At 37.3% G+C, this 21,204-nt stretch overlaps 1 protein-coding gene across 2 annotated transcripts in view; it reads left to right on the top strand.

The window, feature by feature from the left end:
* UNC13C (unc-13 homolog C) overlaps positions 1-21,204 on the top strand; it is a 639,986-nt gene that overhangs the window by 478,805 nt on the left and 139,977 nt on the right. For both annotated transcript variants that reach the window (XM_074366154.1, XM_045506261.2), the window contains one exon: positions 6,995-7,080. In XM_074366154.1, coding sequence (XP_074222255.1) covers positions 6,995-7,080 — 86 coding nt within the window. The remainder of the gene's footprint in view (positions 1-6,994; positions 7,081-21,204) is intronic.

Genomic DNA, 21,204 nt, shown 5'->3' on the forward strand with positions numbered 1-21,204 from the left:
TTTAGAGGGAGGAGATCCTGAGCTGTGCTTAAAGAAGGAGAGAGAGTAGTTATGTTCAAATGGAAATTGAGGAAGAGAGAGAACACGTAGGGGAAAATGATCAGGAGACATGGGACATCCTATATGTTAAGAAATGCTAAGTAGTCTTGGTGGCTAAAGCATGAAAAGTGTTGGAGAGTAGAGATAGAAGTTAAAGTTGCAGTCAGATTGCCATTGGTTGGGCAAGTCATGTTAATAAGTTGAAACTTCTCTATGCTAATAAATGTGTGACAAGCCATTGATAGTTTTAAAGCAGTGGTTTGAAATATTACAGTCTCGGTTCTTAAAAGATAAATTAGGTGGTAATATAGACAATGAATTGAAAGAGGGAGAAATGGAGGCAAACAGATAAACTGATGACTTAGTTCAGCTCTTGAGGCAAGTGAGGGTAAAGACCTGAACTGGGGATGTGACCGCAGGAGCAGGGCAGGGACAGGCAAATGCCACAGGTCTGTCAAAGGAAGAATGCACAGGAGAGAAGAAAGGAGAAGCTGCTGTGGGTTGTAGAGGTCGGTGACCAAGTCTGCTGTCTGGATTCAGGGCCAACTGGTGAGGTTTTTTATTCACCCAGGATTTATGTAGGAAAGAGCCAGAGAAGTATTTCCAAATGCACCAAAAATACCATAGAAAGGTAGCAAAGTAAAATAAAAACACAGACTGTAGAAGAATGTGTTTAACTACTAAGTAAATAGAGGCTTTGAGTTATTTTTTCTAGCATGAACGTATCTATTATTTCCATAGGTAATAGTTAAAAAAAAAAACAAACATTTGGAACTAGCTTATCATATACAAAATAAGCAAAACATCTAAAACAGATATCAGAATAATATCTCAGACCCCAATAATAGATAGAAGACAATCTATCTTTAAAAATCTGAAAAAAAAAGATAATCATCTTCGGTGTAGAAGTAGAGCTTGGAAAGAAGTAAATCTTGGGATTTAAATTTAAAGATAGACCATTGCATGAAATATGAAGCTAATGATTTTAACTGTAAATATTTTAAGGCAAAATCAATCAGCTTAAAGAACAACAAAAGAATCAGTTGTGAAGACATTTTCAATGCTTGGGAATGTCTCTTATTGTCATAAGAAAAAGAATGAAAAAGAAATATATATGGTCAAGAAGCATAAGATCTATTTGTGATTCTATCTTTGATTTATTTCATGTTTTAGGACATATTTCCTAATCTCTAACTTTCCTAAGTCTAAAAGGAGAGTAATCAAAGTCATCTTTATGTCTATTCTAAGTATCCAAAAAGCTGAATATTTGTTGCTTCTTTATTGCAGAGATCATGAGTTTTGGAAAAACAGCTCAGGGCTCTAATTCTGACCACCAAGTCCTCATTTATAAAATGAGAACAGTAACAACCAAATAGGAATTTTGTGAGAAACTAATGTTATACATGTTTTAAAAAAAAATGCATAGTATACAGAACAGTTCCCATTGATTTTATTTCAAAAATTTATTTAAATTTTTATCTTTCTTAAAATAATCATATTCAACCTCACAGGACTATTTAAAGTAGAAGATGACAGTTCTAATGTTTATGCATCATTTTTGTGAAGAAAATAAATAAAAACCAAAAATAAAACTCCCTCCCCTGAGCCTTACAAATTTTCAGTAGTTGGGTGTTACTTTTTTCCAGCTCTTGTTTTCTGCACATGTAAGTTTAGAAATTCATTTAATAATTTTTTTTACAAAATATAAGATCATGATACGTACAATAATCTGTAATTTGTTTACATAAAACTGCCTGATAGGCATCTTTTCATGTCAATTCAGCAGATCTACCTTGTCCTTTTTAGTAGTTGCTTATTATTCTGTAGTTTGGTGTAACGTCATGATGCTGCAGTCCGTGGAGGGGACTCCTGAGGCACAGGAGAGGGAATGGAAATAACATAGTTATTGGAAGAATAAGAACCAGAAGCCTGTAGAGGGTCATCAGATTACTTGGAAATCAGCTTCATACAGGTCCTGAATTTTGATCAATTTGTTATTGTTGTTTTCTAGCCTGGAGTGTTTTTAGTAAAAAATTTTTACTATTATTTTAATTGAAATACCCTTGATTATTAAAGAGGTGAGCATCTCTTGTCTATGTTTACTAGGCTTTTGTGGTTTTTTAGATTGTTCATCTTAGCCATTTTTTCCCTAATATTTCTCTTTTTCCTATACATTTGTAACAATTCTTTTCATATTTATAATAGTATCCCTTTGCCTTTTATATATCTGGTGTATATTTTCTGGTGTGTTATTTCTATTTTAAATGGTTGTTTGGTTTTGGCTTAGGTTTTGGTTAAATCATCAACAGTAGTGATGAAAACCCTTAAACCTGAGTTTTTCAGGAATGAAAACCACATTGACATTGCTTATGCAACTGAGAAAATCCTGACGCTGATACCTTAGTTTTAGATTCTGTGTTCTGAAGTTATCTGATTGTAGAGTCTAGATTAAAGAAAAAATGTTTTAAAAGTCACTTTGAGAGTCTTTTCTTATGGTAATTACAACCATTTACAGGGGTGCATAGCTTATCTCTTTCAGCAGTTATTCTTTATTCTCCTTGAAAAGTTCATACAAATCTTACTTTCTTCAAATAACTTCTGTGAATGACTGTGCCAGTATATTCTTCTGCATCATACACTCTTAGCTGCTGTGTTTAGTAATTTGACTTAGTGGTATAATATGCCCCTCTCCACTGCAACCCGTGTTTCTTTTTTTTTAATTGAGGTATAGTTGATTTACAGTATTGTTTCAGGTGTACAGCAAAGTGATTCTGTTATATATCTTCTTTTTTAGATTCTTTTCCAGTATAGGTTATTACAAGATATTGAATATAGTTCCATGGGCTGTTCAATGACTCCTTGTTGTTTAGCTATTTTATATAGTAGTGACCCATGTTTCTTAAAGTCACATCAACCCAAGTGTCAACAGTAGAACCAAGAGCAGCAGCCACTAGGGTATCACTGACTCTTTGCTCTTGCCCTTTGGTCCAGCCCCTCTGTATCCTCCCAGCCACAGATGATGTTCTTCATCTTCCTTTTCTCTTTATTATCCATGTTTCTGTGCCCCATGTTGCTCTTTTTCTGCCCCTCTTTGATATCACGGCAGTCACCGTCCCTGACAGCGCACACCAAGTTTCCTGTCACTGACAGCGCTCGATACCAAAAGTTCTGACACCTCGTTTGCCACACTTGGTCATGCCACTGCTTCGCATTTCTGTACAGGCTGCAGGAGTCAGCCTCCACTGAGAAGCAGCTGCTGTCACAGCCCCTGAGAACCGGAGAGGAGGAGTTGTTGCTTTTCCAAACCCTTTATAAACCACATCCACTGTTTTCCAGTCAGCTCTGTCACTCTACCCTCCAGTTTTCCTCAGGGGAGTTCTCTCTCCCGCTTGGTCTCTCTCGCTCCCCCCCACCCCCCGCCGGTTTTCCTCATGGGAACACACACACACACACACACACACACACACACACACACACACACACACACACACACCTTTCTTATTCCCATGCATTTCTTTATATTTTTTATGATAGATGAATGTATTTACTAGACAAGTGTGTCAGATCTGTTCTGACCATCTCCCCTAGAAGCATCAACTGATTTGCCTGGAGACAGAGGCAGAGAGCCTAAGAAAGTAGCAGTTGAAAACTGAGAAAGCTGAACATGGGAACAGGAGAATAATTAGAAATAAGGCTGTACAAAGTAGTGGGTCCTGGTGAGCACCCCAAGCATACAGCTGGGGCGTGAAGGAATGTCCTAGGAGTCCGTGTGACTAAAATATTGACCTGCTTTGAGTAAGTTCAGTCTTTAATCAGATTGAAGTCATTTCTCATAACTCTAAAACACTATTTCCAGGAGAAAAATAACTCCTTTCTGAAAGAATACTAATATCACCCAGAGACTCAAATTGTATATATTCCTTTTATACAACAAATTCTTTCAATCAAAAATAAGTACACATAATAAGAGTTTAATATAATAGAATCTAGAAATACAGGTATTATAATAACTGTGATTCATATATTTAAGAAATTAAATTAAAAAATGGAAAAACAATAGTGAATTCAAAACTGGCAAAAGGATCAAATGGAAATTCTAGAAATAAAAATTACAACAAATGTAATTAATAACTCAGTATATGGATTTAATAGTTTGTCAGATAAAACTGGAGAATTAGTAAATATGAAGCTAGTCCAGAAAAAAATATCCAGAAGAAAGTTCAAGGAGACAAGAGATAGAAAATCAAGATTATTAACCAAAATTAACTATACACTGGGGTGTAAAGTGAGTCTCAACAAATTTCAAAATGATGAAATCATTGATTTTTTTTTTACATGTTGTGAAGTGTAGGTTGAAGTTTACTTACTTAATTTTTTTGCATATGGATATCCCCCAACTACTCTAGCAGAATGTATTGAAAAGACTTGTTTCTCTGCTGAATTAATATAACATCTTATTGAAAATTAATTTTGTATTTCAAGATATACTTATTTACTATAATTTCATAGTAAGCTATGAAGATAGGTGATGTAAATCCTTCAGCTATTTTAAGAAACATAATTTTTACTCTTCAAGTTCTTCTGCTTAACCATGTAAATTTTAGAATGAATTGGCAATTTCTACCAAAAAAAAAAAAAATCTGCAGGAATTCTGGGTGAGATTGCATTGAATCTAAAAATCAATTTGGAAAAAATTAACATTCTAATGACATTAAGTGTACCAGTTCATGAATACAGTATATTTCTCCACTGATTTAGGTTTTATTTGATGTTTCTCCTCAGTACTTTGCAGTTTTCTTCATATAAATCTTGTACATATTTTCTTAGATCTATACATAAGTATTTTATAACTTTGGTGCTATTGTAAATGCTACTATTATTTTAATTTCAGTTTCCAATAGTTCATTGCTAAAATACAGAAATACAATGATTTTGTATCTTGACTTTGCATTCTGTGACCTTGCTTGACTTTTTTGGTAGCTTTTTTTGTAGTTTTTTGGAGATTTCCTATATGGCTGATCATGTTGTCTGCAAATGGAGAGTTTTGTTTCTTCTTTTGCTATCTATGTGCCTCTTCCTTTTCTTGCCCGTTTGCAGTTTTTCAGAACTCCAGTACAGTGTTTTAATGGGAGTAGTGAGAGTAAATATCATCGCCTTAATCATTATCTTAGTATGTTGTTAGCTGTAGGTTTTTGGAGATTCTGTTTATAAGGTTAAGAAAGTTCCCTTTAATTCCTAGTTTTCATGTTTTTTAATCGTTAACAAATGTTGAGGTTTGCAAATACCTTTTCTGCATCTTTTGAGATGATAAAGTTTTTCTCTTTAGTCTGTTGATATGGTAAATTACATTGATTTATTTTGGGATTTTGAACCCACGTTGTATTTCTGGGAAAAGCCTCTTGATCACAATGTATTATCCTTTGTATACATTGCAGAATGGAATTTGTCACTCTTTGTTGAAAATTTTTATGTCTATTTTTATGAGAGATAATGATTTTTAGTTTACTTTTTTATATACTGTCTTTGTTTTTAGTATCAGGGCACCGAGAACTGATTAATACATTCTTTATTCTTGATTCCAAAAAATTAAAATAAACAATTTCCTCACTGTATGAGCTTAAACACTCTAATTATATTTCTTACAATTTTGTTGTTGTGTATCTGTTACATAAAAATCAATATACTACAAACTGTGGGATATTTGTCACTATCAACGAATGAAACCTTTTGGAATAAATTACTTGCCTAACTTTTATATCAATAGAGTAGAATTTATTGTTGAAAAGTAATTTTGTATCTATCCAGGTTGTATTAATTTCTTGATCATAGTGTTCTGAGTTTAAACACTTAATAAATGTACATCAGTATTTAAGTTTGAAAATATCAGTCGACTTTATTAGATAAATTGATTGAAGTCAGTAAGGGATATTTGATGAAACATCTTGCTTTGGTGAAAAGTTGGGCTGGAATAGTTTTACATATTATCCGTGGTCTTTTCTTTGAGGTTATAGTGAGGTCATATTTACTTAAGTTACCCTTTCTTTCAATTCAGGATTATATTACTTTTTTAATTTAGTTTCAAAGATATAAATGAATGTGAGAGCTATTTTTGTTACTTTATACATGTATATGTTTCCTCAATAGTTATTATTTTTGCATGTATGTCTATAAACATATATCTGCATGCATTTTATAAATAATATACACTCGTAAGAACAGAAAATACTCTGTCTTACATACTGGCATGAAGTGAGTGTTTACAGTGAAAAACACTGAATGAAATTGTTTTCACTGGGCCTATGTTACTATAAGCCTTATCATGAGATTCAAAACACACACAAACAGGATACATATTCAGCAGCAGTAGGAATCCTGTCTTTAGCTTTAGCGTGTTTGATATAAAAACCCCAGCCTGCCTGTTCTAGAGTTTAATGGGTCCACCCTAGGCCATTTTACAGGAGGAGTGAGGAATCTTTCTTGAAATAACTCACTCTAAGCAAACAGAGAATGGAAGCACTCAGGCTTGTTCCAAGAAAAATGGCTCCCAGGTGAGTGTGAGGTTGGTTTCCTGTTATTATATGGTACCTTCTCCTCATATTCATCTGGCCTGTCCTCAGATTGAGACATAGGAAGAAAAAGTGTTTGATAAAACTCAAGGGGCTTTTTAGACACACACAAACACACAGCATATGACACCCATCTGGAGTCCTCAGCACCATTATGTTGATACCAATGTGATGAAGTCTGTTTTCCTTCCACCCAGTCATTGTTTTTATCACTGCATTCTGCTGTGTAGCTTTTTCTCTATCTATGACATTTTATACAGCAAAATCTCATAAATAAAAGTACTTATGAACTATATGATCACTACTGTGGTATACGCAGAATGTGAAGTGTTTTGGTTTTTTAGGCACATTCTTCTCTTTGATGCAGTAACATCTGTGTTTGGTTTTAGGTTTCCTCAAGAACTGAACATGGGAAAAATTAGTGCTGAAATTATGTGGACCCTTTTTGCTCAGGATATGAAATACGCACTTGAAGGTAATTACAGATATCTTACTTACTACAATGCGCTTCTTAGTTAAATCCTGATTTTGTGTTTTTAGTTTTAAGTGTAAGGAATTGATGCATCAAAACATAGATTGTTGTGATCAGTTGAGTTCTAAAACTTATTTCCACATTGTAGAAAGATAAAGATCTCAAAGTATTTAAGAGCCCTAAAGAAATACATTTTTAATCAGACGGTTTAAATTGCGTGATAATGGTGCGTATTTCATTTGTAGGATAAGGCTTGGAAGCAGGAATACTTTATGGCATAAATCAGACCATTTTGAGAGGACAGATGGGTGATACTAGTTCAGATGTTTGTCTGCATAAACTTTGACCTGGTATTCAATGCCTAGTTAAAATCTGGCCAAAGCGTGTGCAAGGACAGTGGCAAGGCTCTTCACCAGAAACTCCACTTTCAATAAACCTAAATCATAGAATGTAAAGCAAGGGAAATACAGCTTTCAGCTGAAAAACTATGAATTTCTTTGATCACTCACTTGGTGTTTAGAGTTAGTGGTAGAATCATTAACTAGCCTAGGGTTCCTTCTCCAGGAACTTAACAGTCTGGTAGAAAGTTTTCTCTGCAGTTATTCAACAAATATATATCGAGCCTCTGCTTAACTGCCCTTGACTGCACTCAGTGTGGAGGACACAACAGTGAACAAGATAGCCCTCAACAAGATTCTGGGGGGTAGCTGCAAGGCTGCGGACGATGGCAATGTGGGGTGGTCAGGGCTGACGATGACGGTGTGTCTAGAGGTGAAGCACATAAGTCAGCCCTGGGACAAAAGGGCAGGTGGGCCTTCTGGGGGAACTTCCTCTGAGGAAGTATGATCTTGACAAAGACCAGACGTGTAAGTTGAAGTTGGCTTTGGAAAGAGATGAGCAAGAAGTATCTCCGTCTTGTTGTAGTCAAGGACGGAGCATTGGCAAGTAGAGTGCGCACAGGGTGCATTCGAGAACAGAGAACTCAGCAGGCCCTGTGAGCAAGTGCTAGCAGGAAATGAGGCTGGCAAACTGGCAGGGACCAGCTGGCAGTGCCTCAGGGCCGTGGTGAGGAGTTTGACTCTCTGCTAAGAGAAACGAGAGGTGATAAAGGGATTTCAGCAGGGACATTTCCTGCTCAGATTTGCAACTTGGAAAAGCATTGTGACTGCAGTGTGGAAGGTCGATTGGCAGAATATGACTGGTTCAGAGTTCGTGCTCTTTTTGCCACTGTTTTTTTTTTTTTTTTAGCATCACTTAAATGTGAGCTCACTGCTGGGGCACATAGAGGGAACCTACAGTGCTTGTCCTTATTTGAAAAAGAAGGCAGGCATTCGATTTTAATACCTGGTTTTCTGGTAAAGTCTAGGTCTCCTACCTAATTAGCTAAATTCACTTTATCCCTGAGATTACTCTAGAACGTGCTCGGAGATGCAAACTCCTTATTCTGCAATAAAGTGTTCCTTGTCCCTTATGTTAATCAGTCCTGCTTTCTGTACCTCTGCTTCCTACTAGGCACATCCTTTTATCCCACCCCGCTTCAGCTGTCTCTTTGGGACCCAAAATGTCTCTTAAGTCAGACAGGAACCACCAGTCCAATAGGCCAGTAAGTGCCTTCAAATAGCGTTTACTCCCCTAGTCTTCTGCCCCTTCCTCCCTCTCCTAGACTATCAATCATCTCGAACTTTTTGGAATATAGAATTTTTAATCTTCCCTGTCAAAACCCGCTTCTTGCCTCCCGCCTCCCTGTTGCAATTACTGGCCCTGCATTCATCCAGTTACTAAAATCAAACATAGAAGATTCCTGTGGATTCCTTTATTTTCCTCAGCACACTGAAAGTTCGTTCCTGCCTTCGGGCTTTTTCTGCCAGCAGGTCTCCTGGATTTCTTTCCCACCAGTCTTCCCAAGCAGCCCTGTAGGGCTCCCTTAACGACAGACACCTCCTCAGGATCTAAAGTCACCTGCATGAATAACCTTATTTTAATCCTCTGCATAGCAACTTGTTACCAGCTTTTAGTTCTTTGCTTACTGAGGCTTACTTCTTACCTGCCTTCCTTACTACAATGTATATTTCTTGGCTGTGATATTTATCAACGTGTCTGTATTGCCTAGAATGACGCCTAGAAAATAGGGGCTACCTAATAGCTATGTGCAGAATCAGCAAACACTTTACCGGGTAAACCCCCACTCAGTGGAGCGTTAGGAAGGGCAGGGGAGATTTCCATTTGTGATCTTTTTTCTACGTGATCTTGAGAGCATTCTAAGAGGTCAGCAGCTTTGTGTTTCATTGTCATCACCTGAAAAATAAAAAGTTCACACTGGATCCGAGGCCTGGGCAGTGGGCAGAGGGACTCCTGCTCACATTTCAGAGGACCTTGACTGTTCAGGACCCATCCATACATTTTGTGTGGGCAGGGCCTCTATCTTTATGTTCATGACAACATTTATGCAACCATTGGCTATTTTATTTTTATGCTACCTTTGGTTTAAAAAATTAGTAGTAATTTTAAACAACTAAGTATAATATTTATGTTAAATGTAAATCTGGAAAACTTAATGTTTGTTTGAAACAACAATGAATGCTACACATAAAGCACTATAACTTTGCTTGGAGGTTTATTGATTAAAGGTTAATAACTATACAAAAATAATATCCCAAAACACTGGGATTGCGTTATCAAATATCAGGTCCAAGATCAAGGGTAATTAATAATTTTGTGATTATCTTAGGGTTTTTTTTGGAGACAAGAATCTTTTCCTTAACACAGTGTTTTTATTTGTTCTACTTTTTAAATAGCAGCCTAATTGAGATATTATTCACAGATTATTCAGCACACCTCCTTAAAGTGTACCGTTCACTAGTTGGCACACTCACACGTTTCCAGGAAGGCGTGATGGAGTACGGGAGTAACTTGGATTGCAGTCCGTGGCTTAGGTATCTTCCTCTACACCAGATGAGAAGGCTTTTGAGTGCAAAGATAGTCTCTATCATCTTTGTATTCACTGAATCTTAATAGACACTCAGTATGTATTAGTTCATTTGAATCGAATTGCAAATGGGACAGCCCTCTACAAAGAATCTTGGAGACAAGTTCAGAAGCTTACTATGTTGAAACTAAGCAGTGGTAATGTTGCGAGTTGGGGGACAGCAAGAGATCTGAGTCTGGGAAACCCAAATTCTGGAAGCTTTATCACTTAGGAGCTGCATTGGCTTGTACAAGTAATGTATAATGACTCTAAACTTTAGTTGTCCTTCAAAAAAAAAAATCTGGTAGGAGTTCCCAGGTTGGTGTGACGGTTACTCGGTACCTTAAACATACTTTGCAAACTCTCACATGCTGTGCTAATGGGAGGAGACTGTTACTATATAAAGGGAGAGATCTGTCCAAGTCTCAAAACAGTCTCCTTGAGGGGTCATTTAAGGTTTCAAACTCCTAGGAGATTGTTTACAAATGCACATTCATCTGTTCACTGCCTCTCCTCCTTGCCTCCCACCGCTTGAGTCTAATCAGTGGCTTTGTCCCATACCCTTTTTTAAAAATGTAGCATGAATAATAATTCTTAGAGAAAATGAGGACTAGGAATACCTCACAGAGTAGAGGGCATGCATTTAAAAACGTTCCTCTGGCAGGCTCTTGTGCACATGGTAGCAATGTTCTTACTCTCCCTATTTGCTTCATAGAATGTTGTTAAAATTAATTGACTGTGGAGTAGTGCCTCGGGCTGTTGACCTAGAAAGACTCTGTGTTGTTATATAATTTGGGTTACGTAGTTCATCTGCTGATTAAAGCATCTGAGCCCAAGTTGTAAGCAACCTCTGATGAAGTCAGGTCAACAGAGATGAGCTGGTTAGAATTTATGGACTTAAGGCTTTTTGATGGAGCTTTTTGCTTTTCTCCATGAACTCATCATCTGCTACAAAAAGAATAATCTAATTTAAAAGCAAAATAACTTTTCCCTACACTTCACTCAGTCTCCATGAGCCATCTTATTTTGTTTTCATATTTGACATTAATCACTCTATAAGTTTGATAAACAGTAATTGATTCAGTCACTATGGTGATGACTTACTGAATGAACCAGAATGAATTGTTTTACAGATGAAAAAAAAAAGTATTTTCTGTGAAAAAGGTAGTGTAGGAAGAAAAGTCTCTGATGAAATGCTTTATTTTTTGGTGAAATAGAGGTGATTTTGCAGAATTTTTTCTAAAGTCGTTCCAAAGACGTTTATAGTCTACCCTGGCTGGCACCAATACAGATCTGTCTGTGAATTCAGGCTCTGCTACTTTCCATTTACTTACTAGCTATGGCTTTGGACAATTTATTAAACTTAGCCCCAGTTTCCCTATTTTCAAACTAGGGACAAAAATACCTACCTTTATAAGGTTGTTTTAAGGAGAAAGAAAGAGATATATAGATATGAGGGCAAGATGGGGGATAGTTTCCTAGTATGTAATACTCAAATATTAGCCATTATCACAATCTTGAGGATTATAATTTAGTAAACAAGAGCTTGGAGACAATTTATAATAACCACCAGAATGTCTAGATGCCTCTAAGTGACTGAAATGCTTAATTGGTAATTACAGTTGACTGCAGACGTTGTGTTTGTCATCTTGTTATCTACAGAACTTGGTTGCCTGGCAGTTCTTAAATCAGGTCAGTCCTGTTCAGGGTACCAGTTGTGCAACATATGTCGGTGCCTTCAAAGTCTTTATTAAAAGCAAACCACGCTAGGCCCCAAGATAGCAACCAGATGGTGGATTGGGTCCACAAGCATTCAGGTGGTTTCTGATTAATAATTCTGGAGACAAGTGCATGGAATTCTTTAAAACACTGGTTCTTAAATTGGGGTTTGTGGCTGAGCTTTAGGTCGTATCCTGAAATTGCATCCACATTTAAGTTTGAGGGGGTTGGGACAGGGGTGTCTAAGGCATCTGCCAAATTCTCAGATGAATCTTTGAATAGAAAAATAATTAAAAGTCACTGAAAAGAAATTAGTCAAAAAGATTAATTTACTTCATTAACTTAGGCAGAGATGAAAGTAATTCTAAGATACAAAATACAATCATCTTTCACCTGGGCTTAATGAAGTCTCCCAGCTCAGTGCTCCTCTAACTTGAGTGTACACACAGGTCCCCTGGGAATCTTGTTAAAAACGCAGATTCTGCTTGAGTAGACTTTTATTTTTTTAAGGTGGATGATTCTCTATTTCTAACAAAATCTGAGATGTTGCCCAGGCACCTGGTTGGTGTACCGCACACTGAGTAACAGTAGGGCCTTAACACTCTTGTTAAAGAAACATGTTAGTTCTGAATATTCTATCTTTTTATAACCGGTCTTCACCATCTGCAGCTTAGTTATCAAGTTGGACTTCGCTAATAGGTGATGATTCTTTGTAATTTTACAGCATCTCGTCGTCCTAATGGGCACAACTGTTGCCATTAACTTTGCCCTCATGGTTTTCACGCACAATCTTCTCTTGACTTGTGAATTTGAGTATTTGTATATCAGATACCTTCAGAGCGTTCTGTACTGTCTTCACATTTATTTTGGGGGGCCTTCTCTCAAAGAAGTATCACCTCTTTTTATTGTCCTTCATCCAAATACAGGTCTCAGGCCACCGTGTGCACCGTGCAGCCACAAAGGCAATGAGAACACGAAGTCATGGTCAGTTCGCTCCTGGTCTTGCTGATCTTTGGCTCTGCCAAAAGAACTGAACCATTGCCCCTTGAATTTCTCTAGCCTCCCTTAGAATAGCCTCATCCTTCATGTCTTTCTGGTCTACCTCATACCTGGTCTGCCTCAAACTATTATTTTGTATCCATCATCTTTCTTGTCTACCTGTCAGCAGTTTCCTGTTGGTTGTCAAGTGTACTCCCACAAATCACTGGTTGTCAGTTTATCTTGATTCTCATTTTTTGGTAGAAAAGATTGGCTTCTGATTAATTTCTATTACCAACAAAACCTCCCTCGACACAAGTGATTTCTTCCTTCTCCTGTTTCCTACTTTCAGTCTTCCTTGACCTTATTAGGATGACAGCAATTAAAGCTGTGCCTCTATACACTTCAAAGACTGTGGATGGAGCCAAGATGGGTAGCACTTTGTAAAAGATCTCTCTGGCCTCCACTACAGTAGTTGTTCTCAGCCTGTTTGGTGTCTTCACCTGTCCCAGCACTCCTCAGAGCTATGGAAACTCCCATAAGTAACAGGGAACTTGGTGATTCTCAACCAAGAGGAGATGACAGATGGCTTTCCCTCATCTTGTTGAGAATCTTCAATAATACTCTTTTATCGAGAAACAGACAACTGGTAAATGACTCAAAGAAATAACATAGTACTTATTGATAAAAATAATAGCTTTTAATGGATAGTGCCTTATACGTGAAAAATTCTGTGCTTTATTTCATAAGACTGATAGGTCATTTTCCTGTTCTGAAAGCTTTGTGCTAAGATTTAGGTACTTTGGCAGTAGCTACCAGAATGCTCTAGAGACAGTTAAACACTACTTTAGGACACTTCTACATTCCTGATATTATAAAATAGCATCATAAAAAATACATTTACCTCAGATAAAAATTGGGAAGTCATGGTTGACTTTTTCTCTCTTCTGCATCCTATTAGCACATCTATACTATTAAGCTCTATGTATGAAATTCTCCTCAATAATTTTCTTTCTATGCTTCTTACTGCTGTCCTTGTTCAGAAACATATTTCCTGCTTCCGCCTTCACTGATACGGTTCTTCCTTTGTAGATGCCTCCCTGGCCACTGGATAAGGTTCAGATTCTTTAGCATCCCTTACACCAGGACCCTCCTCTCCTTTCTATACCTGATTTCAGCCCTAGTGCTTATACTTTCCCCATGCCCATCCTCAATGCTCTAGCTGCATTAACTATTTAAAATGTTCTTAAAATCCTTGTATAAGTTCTGCCTCAGGACATGTACATGATGTCCCCCACACCGTCCCAGGCTTGTCCCTAATTGCTGTCCCCGGCAAAGACTCATGTATTCTTCAAAGTCCAATTTAAATGTTACTACTTCAGTCAAGTTTTCCCTAAGATCCTCAGAGAGAAATAAATGCTTCTTCCCCAGTCTCCCATAATACATCCTATTATACCATTTATCCTGTGTTATACTTCACAGATACATTACCCACCATGCCCTGAGCTCTTACTCATCTTTGTAGGAATACTCTCTCTTTCTCTGACACTGAATAAAAAGTGTTATAAACCACACAGCAGCACTGTTTACAACAGCCAAGACATGGAAGGAACCTAGACAGAGGAATGGATAAAGAAGATGTATATATATACACACACACACACACATAGACATACATACACAGTAGAATACTACTCAGTCATAAAGAACGAAATAATTTCACTTGCAGCAATACAGATGGAACCAGAGATCATACTGAGTGAAGTCAGTCAGTCACAGAAAGATAAGTGTCATATGATACCACTTACTTGTAGAATCTAACCAATGATACAGATGAACCTATTTATAAAATAGAAACAGACTCAGAGACACAAAACAATCTTATGGTTACCAAGGGGGAAGGGAGGGGAGGGATAAATTAGAAGTTTTGGATTACTAGATACAAACTACTGTATATAAAGTAGACAAACAACAAGATCCTACTGTATAGCACAGGGAACTATATTCAATATCTTAATAATAACCTATTATGGAAAAGTACATATATATATGTGTGTGTGTGTGTGTGTGTATATCTCACTATGCTGTATACCTGAAACTAACAACATTGTTAAACCAACTATACTTCAGTAAAATTTTTTTAAAAAGTTATGAACCAATGAATGCATGGATGAATATAAGAATATAAGCCTAGTTCTACAGACAACAGCAGAGATAGTTGTTCCATTCCTAAGCTCTTAATCTCCAGTCACAATTTAGTACAGCCATACAGACCTGATGTAATCACTCAGATAAAGGAGTCCCAGTAATTACTTTCATCACATGTTGTGGTTGTAGCAGTTCTAAGAAGTGTTTAATAATCACAGATGTGAAAACCCTAGATACCTTTCATTTACCCACAGAAACTGAGCACGTGTGTGTTTATGTGTGTGCATTGCTCTTGATTTGTATGTTACAGAAAGCAGTAGGATTACAGTGAAGTTCAAGCCATGCTTCCTCAACAAATTGTGAAATATCTCATCCAGACATACTGTTAGTCAGTCCCCGCCTTCTTTTCTGTACCATCCCACTGGTTTGTTTTAACATATCTTCACACAGAATTTCAAGTTTAATTAATGGACGACGAAAACAAAACAAGAACAAATGGTTATGAATTCTCTGTGCTCATTATTGCAAGAAGACCAGTTCTGTTCATTTAAACTATTAGTGACAGGTCATATGAGTCAAACCATGAACTGAAATATGATTTCTGGATTAATATATCAGTTTAGATGTGGCAGTTTGAGAGATCATGTGTTTTATTTGCCCCCACTCTCCCCACCCCCAAATAAAGCCAAGAACAAAATGTATTTACTAGTACTTAAGTTTTCCCAATTCACTAAGCCAGTGGTTCTCAAAGTGGGGTTCCCAGACCAGCAGACATCAGAATCACCTGGGAATATATGAAACATGCAAATTCTTGAGTCCCACCCCACACATACTTATTCAGATTGGGACCCAGCAATTTTTTTTTTTTTAACAAGATCTCCAGGTGATTTGGCTGCATGCTAAAGTTTGAGAACTACTAATCTAGGGGATGTAAAACCAACATAGTGCCTTCTTCCATTGTTTATCTGAACAAACAGTGACATTTGAAGATCTTCAAGTCAGTCAGAAAAATGTCCATTATAATGAGTTAAAATGGAGGACTACTGTGGATGTATCAACCATGTAAGAACAAATCAGCAAAGGGATAAAATCATGGAAGAAAAAAAGTTAAAGGAGCAGATCGCTTTGTGAATATCAATTTTTTAAAGTTCATAAGAAAAAAGAATGAAAATAATAATTTTTAAGAGGAAAAGAGACTTTTAAAATAATTCTCAAGAAAATGAAGGGAGGAAGGGTGAAGTCCATTAGCATGAAACTCAATGGGAAAAAAATGACAAGAAAGGGATTGATGACTCAGCCAAGCAGGTGTACAATTTTTAAGGAAAGTTCATGGAGCATTCAGTAACATAGAGGAAAATGAACCTCCATTACAAAAGGATGAAAAAGTTGCTTATTTTTTAAAATCTCCTATTTGAAAGGCAATAGAAACATACTCCATGTCAAGTCATTTTTCATTTTTTTGCCTCGGAATCCAATTCCAACTAGAGCAAATAAATTTCCTCTAATGTTTACATCTTTCTTTAAATCTTTATTATTTTGAATAGAACAAAACTCAGTGCATTTTGAAACATTTAATACTTCTTGTGTACCATAACAATGAAAGAGCCAAATGTTATAGAAAGGAAATAACTAGCTTTAAGATTTACTTATGTCTTATTGTTTTCATCAGTGCTACTTTAACTGGGGATTTTGATAGAGCTTTACATAACAGTAGTTTCCACATTTAACTGTTCAGCAAGCTTCATGTATATTTTACAGAATTTTAAAATTATTTTTATGTAGAATAGATGGCCTTACTAGTGACACTCTGTTATATGAAATTGTGAGCTCTTTAGGGGAAGGGACCACATTGACCGTGTTCAGTCCTTAACATAATCCTGGCACGTGTAAGTGCTCAGTAAATAATCACTGAGTGAAAATCCAAGGTGCACTAAAACAATAGGCATGTGAATGTGTGTGTGTATGTTAACTACATAATTCACAGTGATTTTCTTCCAGATTAGATCCAGAGAATGCACATTGTTAAAACTTCCTGTATGTTTCCAGTACATTCTATCCTAAAGTACATTATTCATCAGTTCAATTGTCTGTATTGATATTTGGATGACAGCATAGAAAAGATTCAGTTTATCAGGATGTCTTTTCATCATATAAGCCTTTGAAAGTCAGTCCTTAGCCAAAAACTTTCCAATATATAATAATCTATTTCACATTAGCAAGCACAGCATACAAAACATATGGTAAAATTCTACTTCTGTGAGTTAGAACCAGATTTTAGCCATCAAACAGATTTCACAGGCTAGTTAATAAACATCAACTGTCAAGCTACAGAGTCTAGGATCTGAAAACTTTAAATGCCATCCCCCATGGCATTTAACAGGGAAATAGAAATCAATGAAAGTGAATGTTAAAAAAAAAAAAAGGGGGAGGGGGAAGACCAAAGTAGACAGATGTGTTTCAGCCCCATCTCCCTCTGCTGGTCTTATTTTTTCCCTTACACCCCACCTGCCCCTCACCCCTTCTTCATTATCCTCTTCACCACCTGGTATACTCAGTGCTTTCCAGCAGATTGAACACACTAAGCAAGATTGGGACATTTTGTTTATCCCTTCCAAATGATCCAAAATCAAAATAAGGAAGCAAAAAAAAAATTAATTAAAAATTGGATAAGTATAGCAAAATAAATCCTGCTTATGCTGGTGAGCTGGAAGTAAGCACAAACATAAAAGGAAATAAAATGGACACTAGAAATGCAACTTATTTGACTCTGCTTTTCACCTTCTAAACATGTTATTTCTCTGACATTTAGGGGTTTCATGCCTCCTTCATCTTTGCTCTGAAGGAAAGCATCAGTGTTAAAGCTCAGAGCCCTGTTCACCCTTACAGTAAATGCATTTTACAGTTTCTTCCTCTCTGGCAGTTCCCCTCCCTACCTCCCATAATTAAGTTGAAACTCCCTGTTTTGTTTTTGTAGATTAGACAGTGAGGTGGGCTGTGTGTGTCAATAATCTAGAACATGTTGGCTAAAATATTTGGCTTCTAAATAATAGGAAGGAAAACAAATCGGCATTTGGGAGTGTTTGCAATCCTATTACTAATCTTAAGCTGTGATCATCTACTATTAACTGGTCTGATAATCGATTTCAGTAAAAATTAATTAAAATATGTTGACCTGAGTACTATATTGTATTCCTTTGATAGAAGTGAGCTTATCAAAGTAGGATGTAATTAACTGGTCAGCCACTTTCTCTGGGTCCCCAAATCTCCAATTCAAAAAGTAGTCAAACAGCGGAAGCAGGTCTACTCTAACTTAGACCATGGATGTGGTCTCACTGACCATAGAAGCAAATCTCTTTGTCAAACATGCCCATGTGGGTTCTGAAACAAAGTTCAACAGTGTTTAAGTCTGTCTTCCCACAGTGGTCAGCTTCCCACAGTGGTGAACTTTCACAAAATCTCTAAATGAAAATAATTTCCAGAAGCCCAATAACCAGGTTGATTAGAACCAAGAGGTAGAGCATCACCTGTTCATATATTTCAAATTGTTACATGACTAGTATATAAAAATAGCAGTTAAAGATCTTCACGGTCATTTTCTCTTTGCCCAAACTCGGTCTCTAACAGGAAAATTCTGTTTGTATCTCACGTTATTCTGTTGTTTATTTGGTTTTGAAATAAAGAAAAGTAGTGGCTATTGGGTTTTAGTTTTAGTAGAAGCCAACAGTCCAAGGGTTTAGATGGGCCACCTGGCCATCTGTGCTCCGAAGAAACATTAAGCTTTCTTACATTTTTTTTTTAAGATAGTATTAGAATTTAAACCTTTTTTTGACCCAATTCAGGGTCCTACATAGCTGGCCTTTAACTGTTGAGCTTGGTACAGCTCAGGAGTCTTGTTACATTTTTTTCTCTCTGGTTGTGAGGCCTCAGAGCAATACAAGCCAGGAAACACATGGGTTCTCGTTCTCTGCCTCAGAGAACATGCCTATTTTACTAGCTAATCATTTCTTGATATCTTAGGTAGGCTTAAGAGTTAGGAAATAATAAAATGAGCAGAAAACCTGCAGTAGTAGCAAAATAGCCAAAGGGGAATTCTCACCTCTGGCACCTAAAGAAATAGAAGGCTTAGGGTTAGTCTATCAGTCAGCTGTCACTGTGTAACAAATTATCCACAAACTTTGTAAATTAAAACATCAAGAAATCTGTAGTATCTCTCACAGTTTCTGTGGTATCGGAGGTTGGGGGGTGGTGATCTCTTGTAGGGGTACAGTTCAGATGCTGATCAGGGCTGCCATTGCTGAAGTCTTGATGGCTGGAGGAGCCCTTCCCACGTGATCCACTCATGTGACTGTCAAGCTGTGGCGGGCTGTTGGTGGGGGGCCCCAGGTCTTTGTGGTCCTCTCCGCAGACTGCTTTCCTATCCTCTCAGTATGACAGCTAGCTTCTCTCCCAGAGTGAACAATGTGAGAGAAATGGTAGGAAAACTTGCAGTGTCTTTTCCAACCCAGCCCAGGAAGTTACACTCTGTCATTTCTGCAGTATCTTGGTCACACCATTCAGCCCATTCAGTGGAGGAGGGAGCACCCAAGGACATGAACTGAAAGAGGCAGGGATCACTAGTGTCATGTTGAAGGCTGGCTTGCAGTTAGTTTTTGCCTCTCTCAGCAGTTCTTTGTAATAGCAGCATCTTATATTGGGACAGACTTTTGTTGTTTGTGTTGATTATAAACAAAAGTAACAATGAACTTGGAGAATATCAATTTTCTTCCTTCTGCTGCTTTCCCTCAGCCCCTCCCCCCACCACTGGAAAGGAGGTCAGCATGAGCCAGCCCTTGAGGCGTTATCAAGATATAGCCACTTCCAAGATGCTAGGGCTCTTGTTAACCTCTCTAGCTTCCTAGCTGAGCTCCTCTAAGGAGGGAAGTCTGGGTCACTGAGAAGAAATTAACTCTCCCACTCTCAAGAAAGGCACTCATCCCTCTCTCGCTTTCTCTTCATTGCTGAGAAGTGGTTTTCAACCCTGGCTGTACAATTAGAATCACCAGAGGGAGAACCTAGACTTCTTAAAAACACTCCAAGGCTTATAATCTTATTTAGCAAGCAACTATTTAGTACTTATTATATACTTCTTCAAATGATATGCAGATACTAACTTATCTGAACTTCAAAACAAGCCCATAAGTTAGGTACTATTATTATTATCTCCATTTTATACATGAAGAAATTGAGAAACTGAGGCACAGAGAGGTTAAGTATTTTGCCCAAAGTCACACAGGAATTGAATGGAAGAGCCAAGACTTCAGGGAATTGTCATATCTATCCAAGATTGACTATCACTACTCTTGATTAAGTTTTGAAGGCCTTTGAGAATCTGATAAAATATGCAGGCTCTATACCAGAAAGGTGCACATAGCACATGCTTGAAAAATGTGCATATATCCTTTCAGGGATGTGTGTAAATCCCCCACAACCCTTTTGTAGACTTCTTCCAGGGATCCATGAGCCCTAAGTTAAGAACCTTTTCTTCCTAGAGCACTGGTTTCCACTGGATCAGCATCAGCAGCTTCACCGGGGAAGCTGTTAGAAATGCAAATTCTCAGGTCCCACCCCAGATCTACTGAATCAGAGACTCTGAGCATGAGGTTCAGCAATCCCTATTTTAACAGGATCTCCAAATAGCTCTAGCGTGTGTGAAAGTGTGAGAACCACTGCTCTAGATGGCTGGTGTGTAGAGCAAGTGATAACTCACTAGTCAGCGAGGAGCTTCATTTCATTGTTCTTGCCCCATCATTATACAGATAGAAATTATCTTCTGTTAAAATTTGATTTCTTTGGGGAAAAAAGATCACGAAAGGAAAGTCAATCACTGATATTTATTCAAGTGTTCATTAATACCAACACTTGTATGTCATTCATTCAATAGATACTCCCTGAATGCTTGTTCTAGGTCAGGCATGCTAGGATCAGCACAACATACAAAATAAAACAGTCATGACCACGGCCTCAACCACGTTGTACTCTGTAATGAGCAAATAGTTACACAAATAAATATATAATTATAAAGTTGAATCATGCCATGGATAAAAAGTATCTATTAGACATCTTAAACTTACTTGTTAAAAATGAACCTCGAGAATTAAAACCTCCCCACCCAGATTCTATTCCTATCCTGGCATTTGCCATTTCAGCAAAAGATGCTACCATTTGTATAATGTTGAGACATTATCTTTGATCCCTTTCCCTCTGTCACTGAACCACCATCCCCGGACACACAACACACAGAAGTCCATAAATAAATGATACTTGTTCCATCGCCAAAA

Source organism: Camelus bactrianus, chromosome 6 (assembly GCF_048773025.1).
Source record: "Camelus bactrianus isolate YW-2024 breed Bactrian camel chromosome 6, ASM4877302v1, whole genome shotgun sequence".
Classification (NCBI taxonomy): Eukaryota; Metazoa; Chordata; class Mammalia; order Artiodactyla; family Camelidae; genus Camelus; species Camelus bactrianus.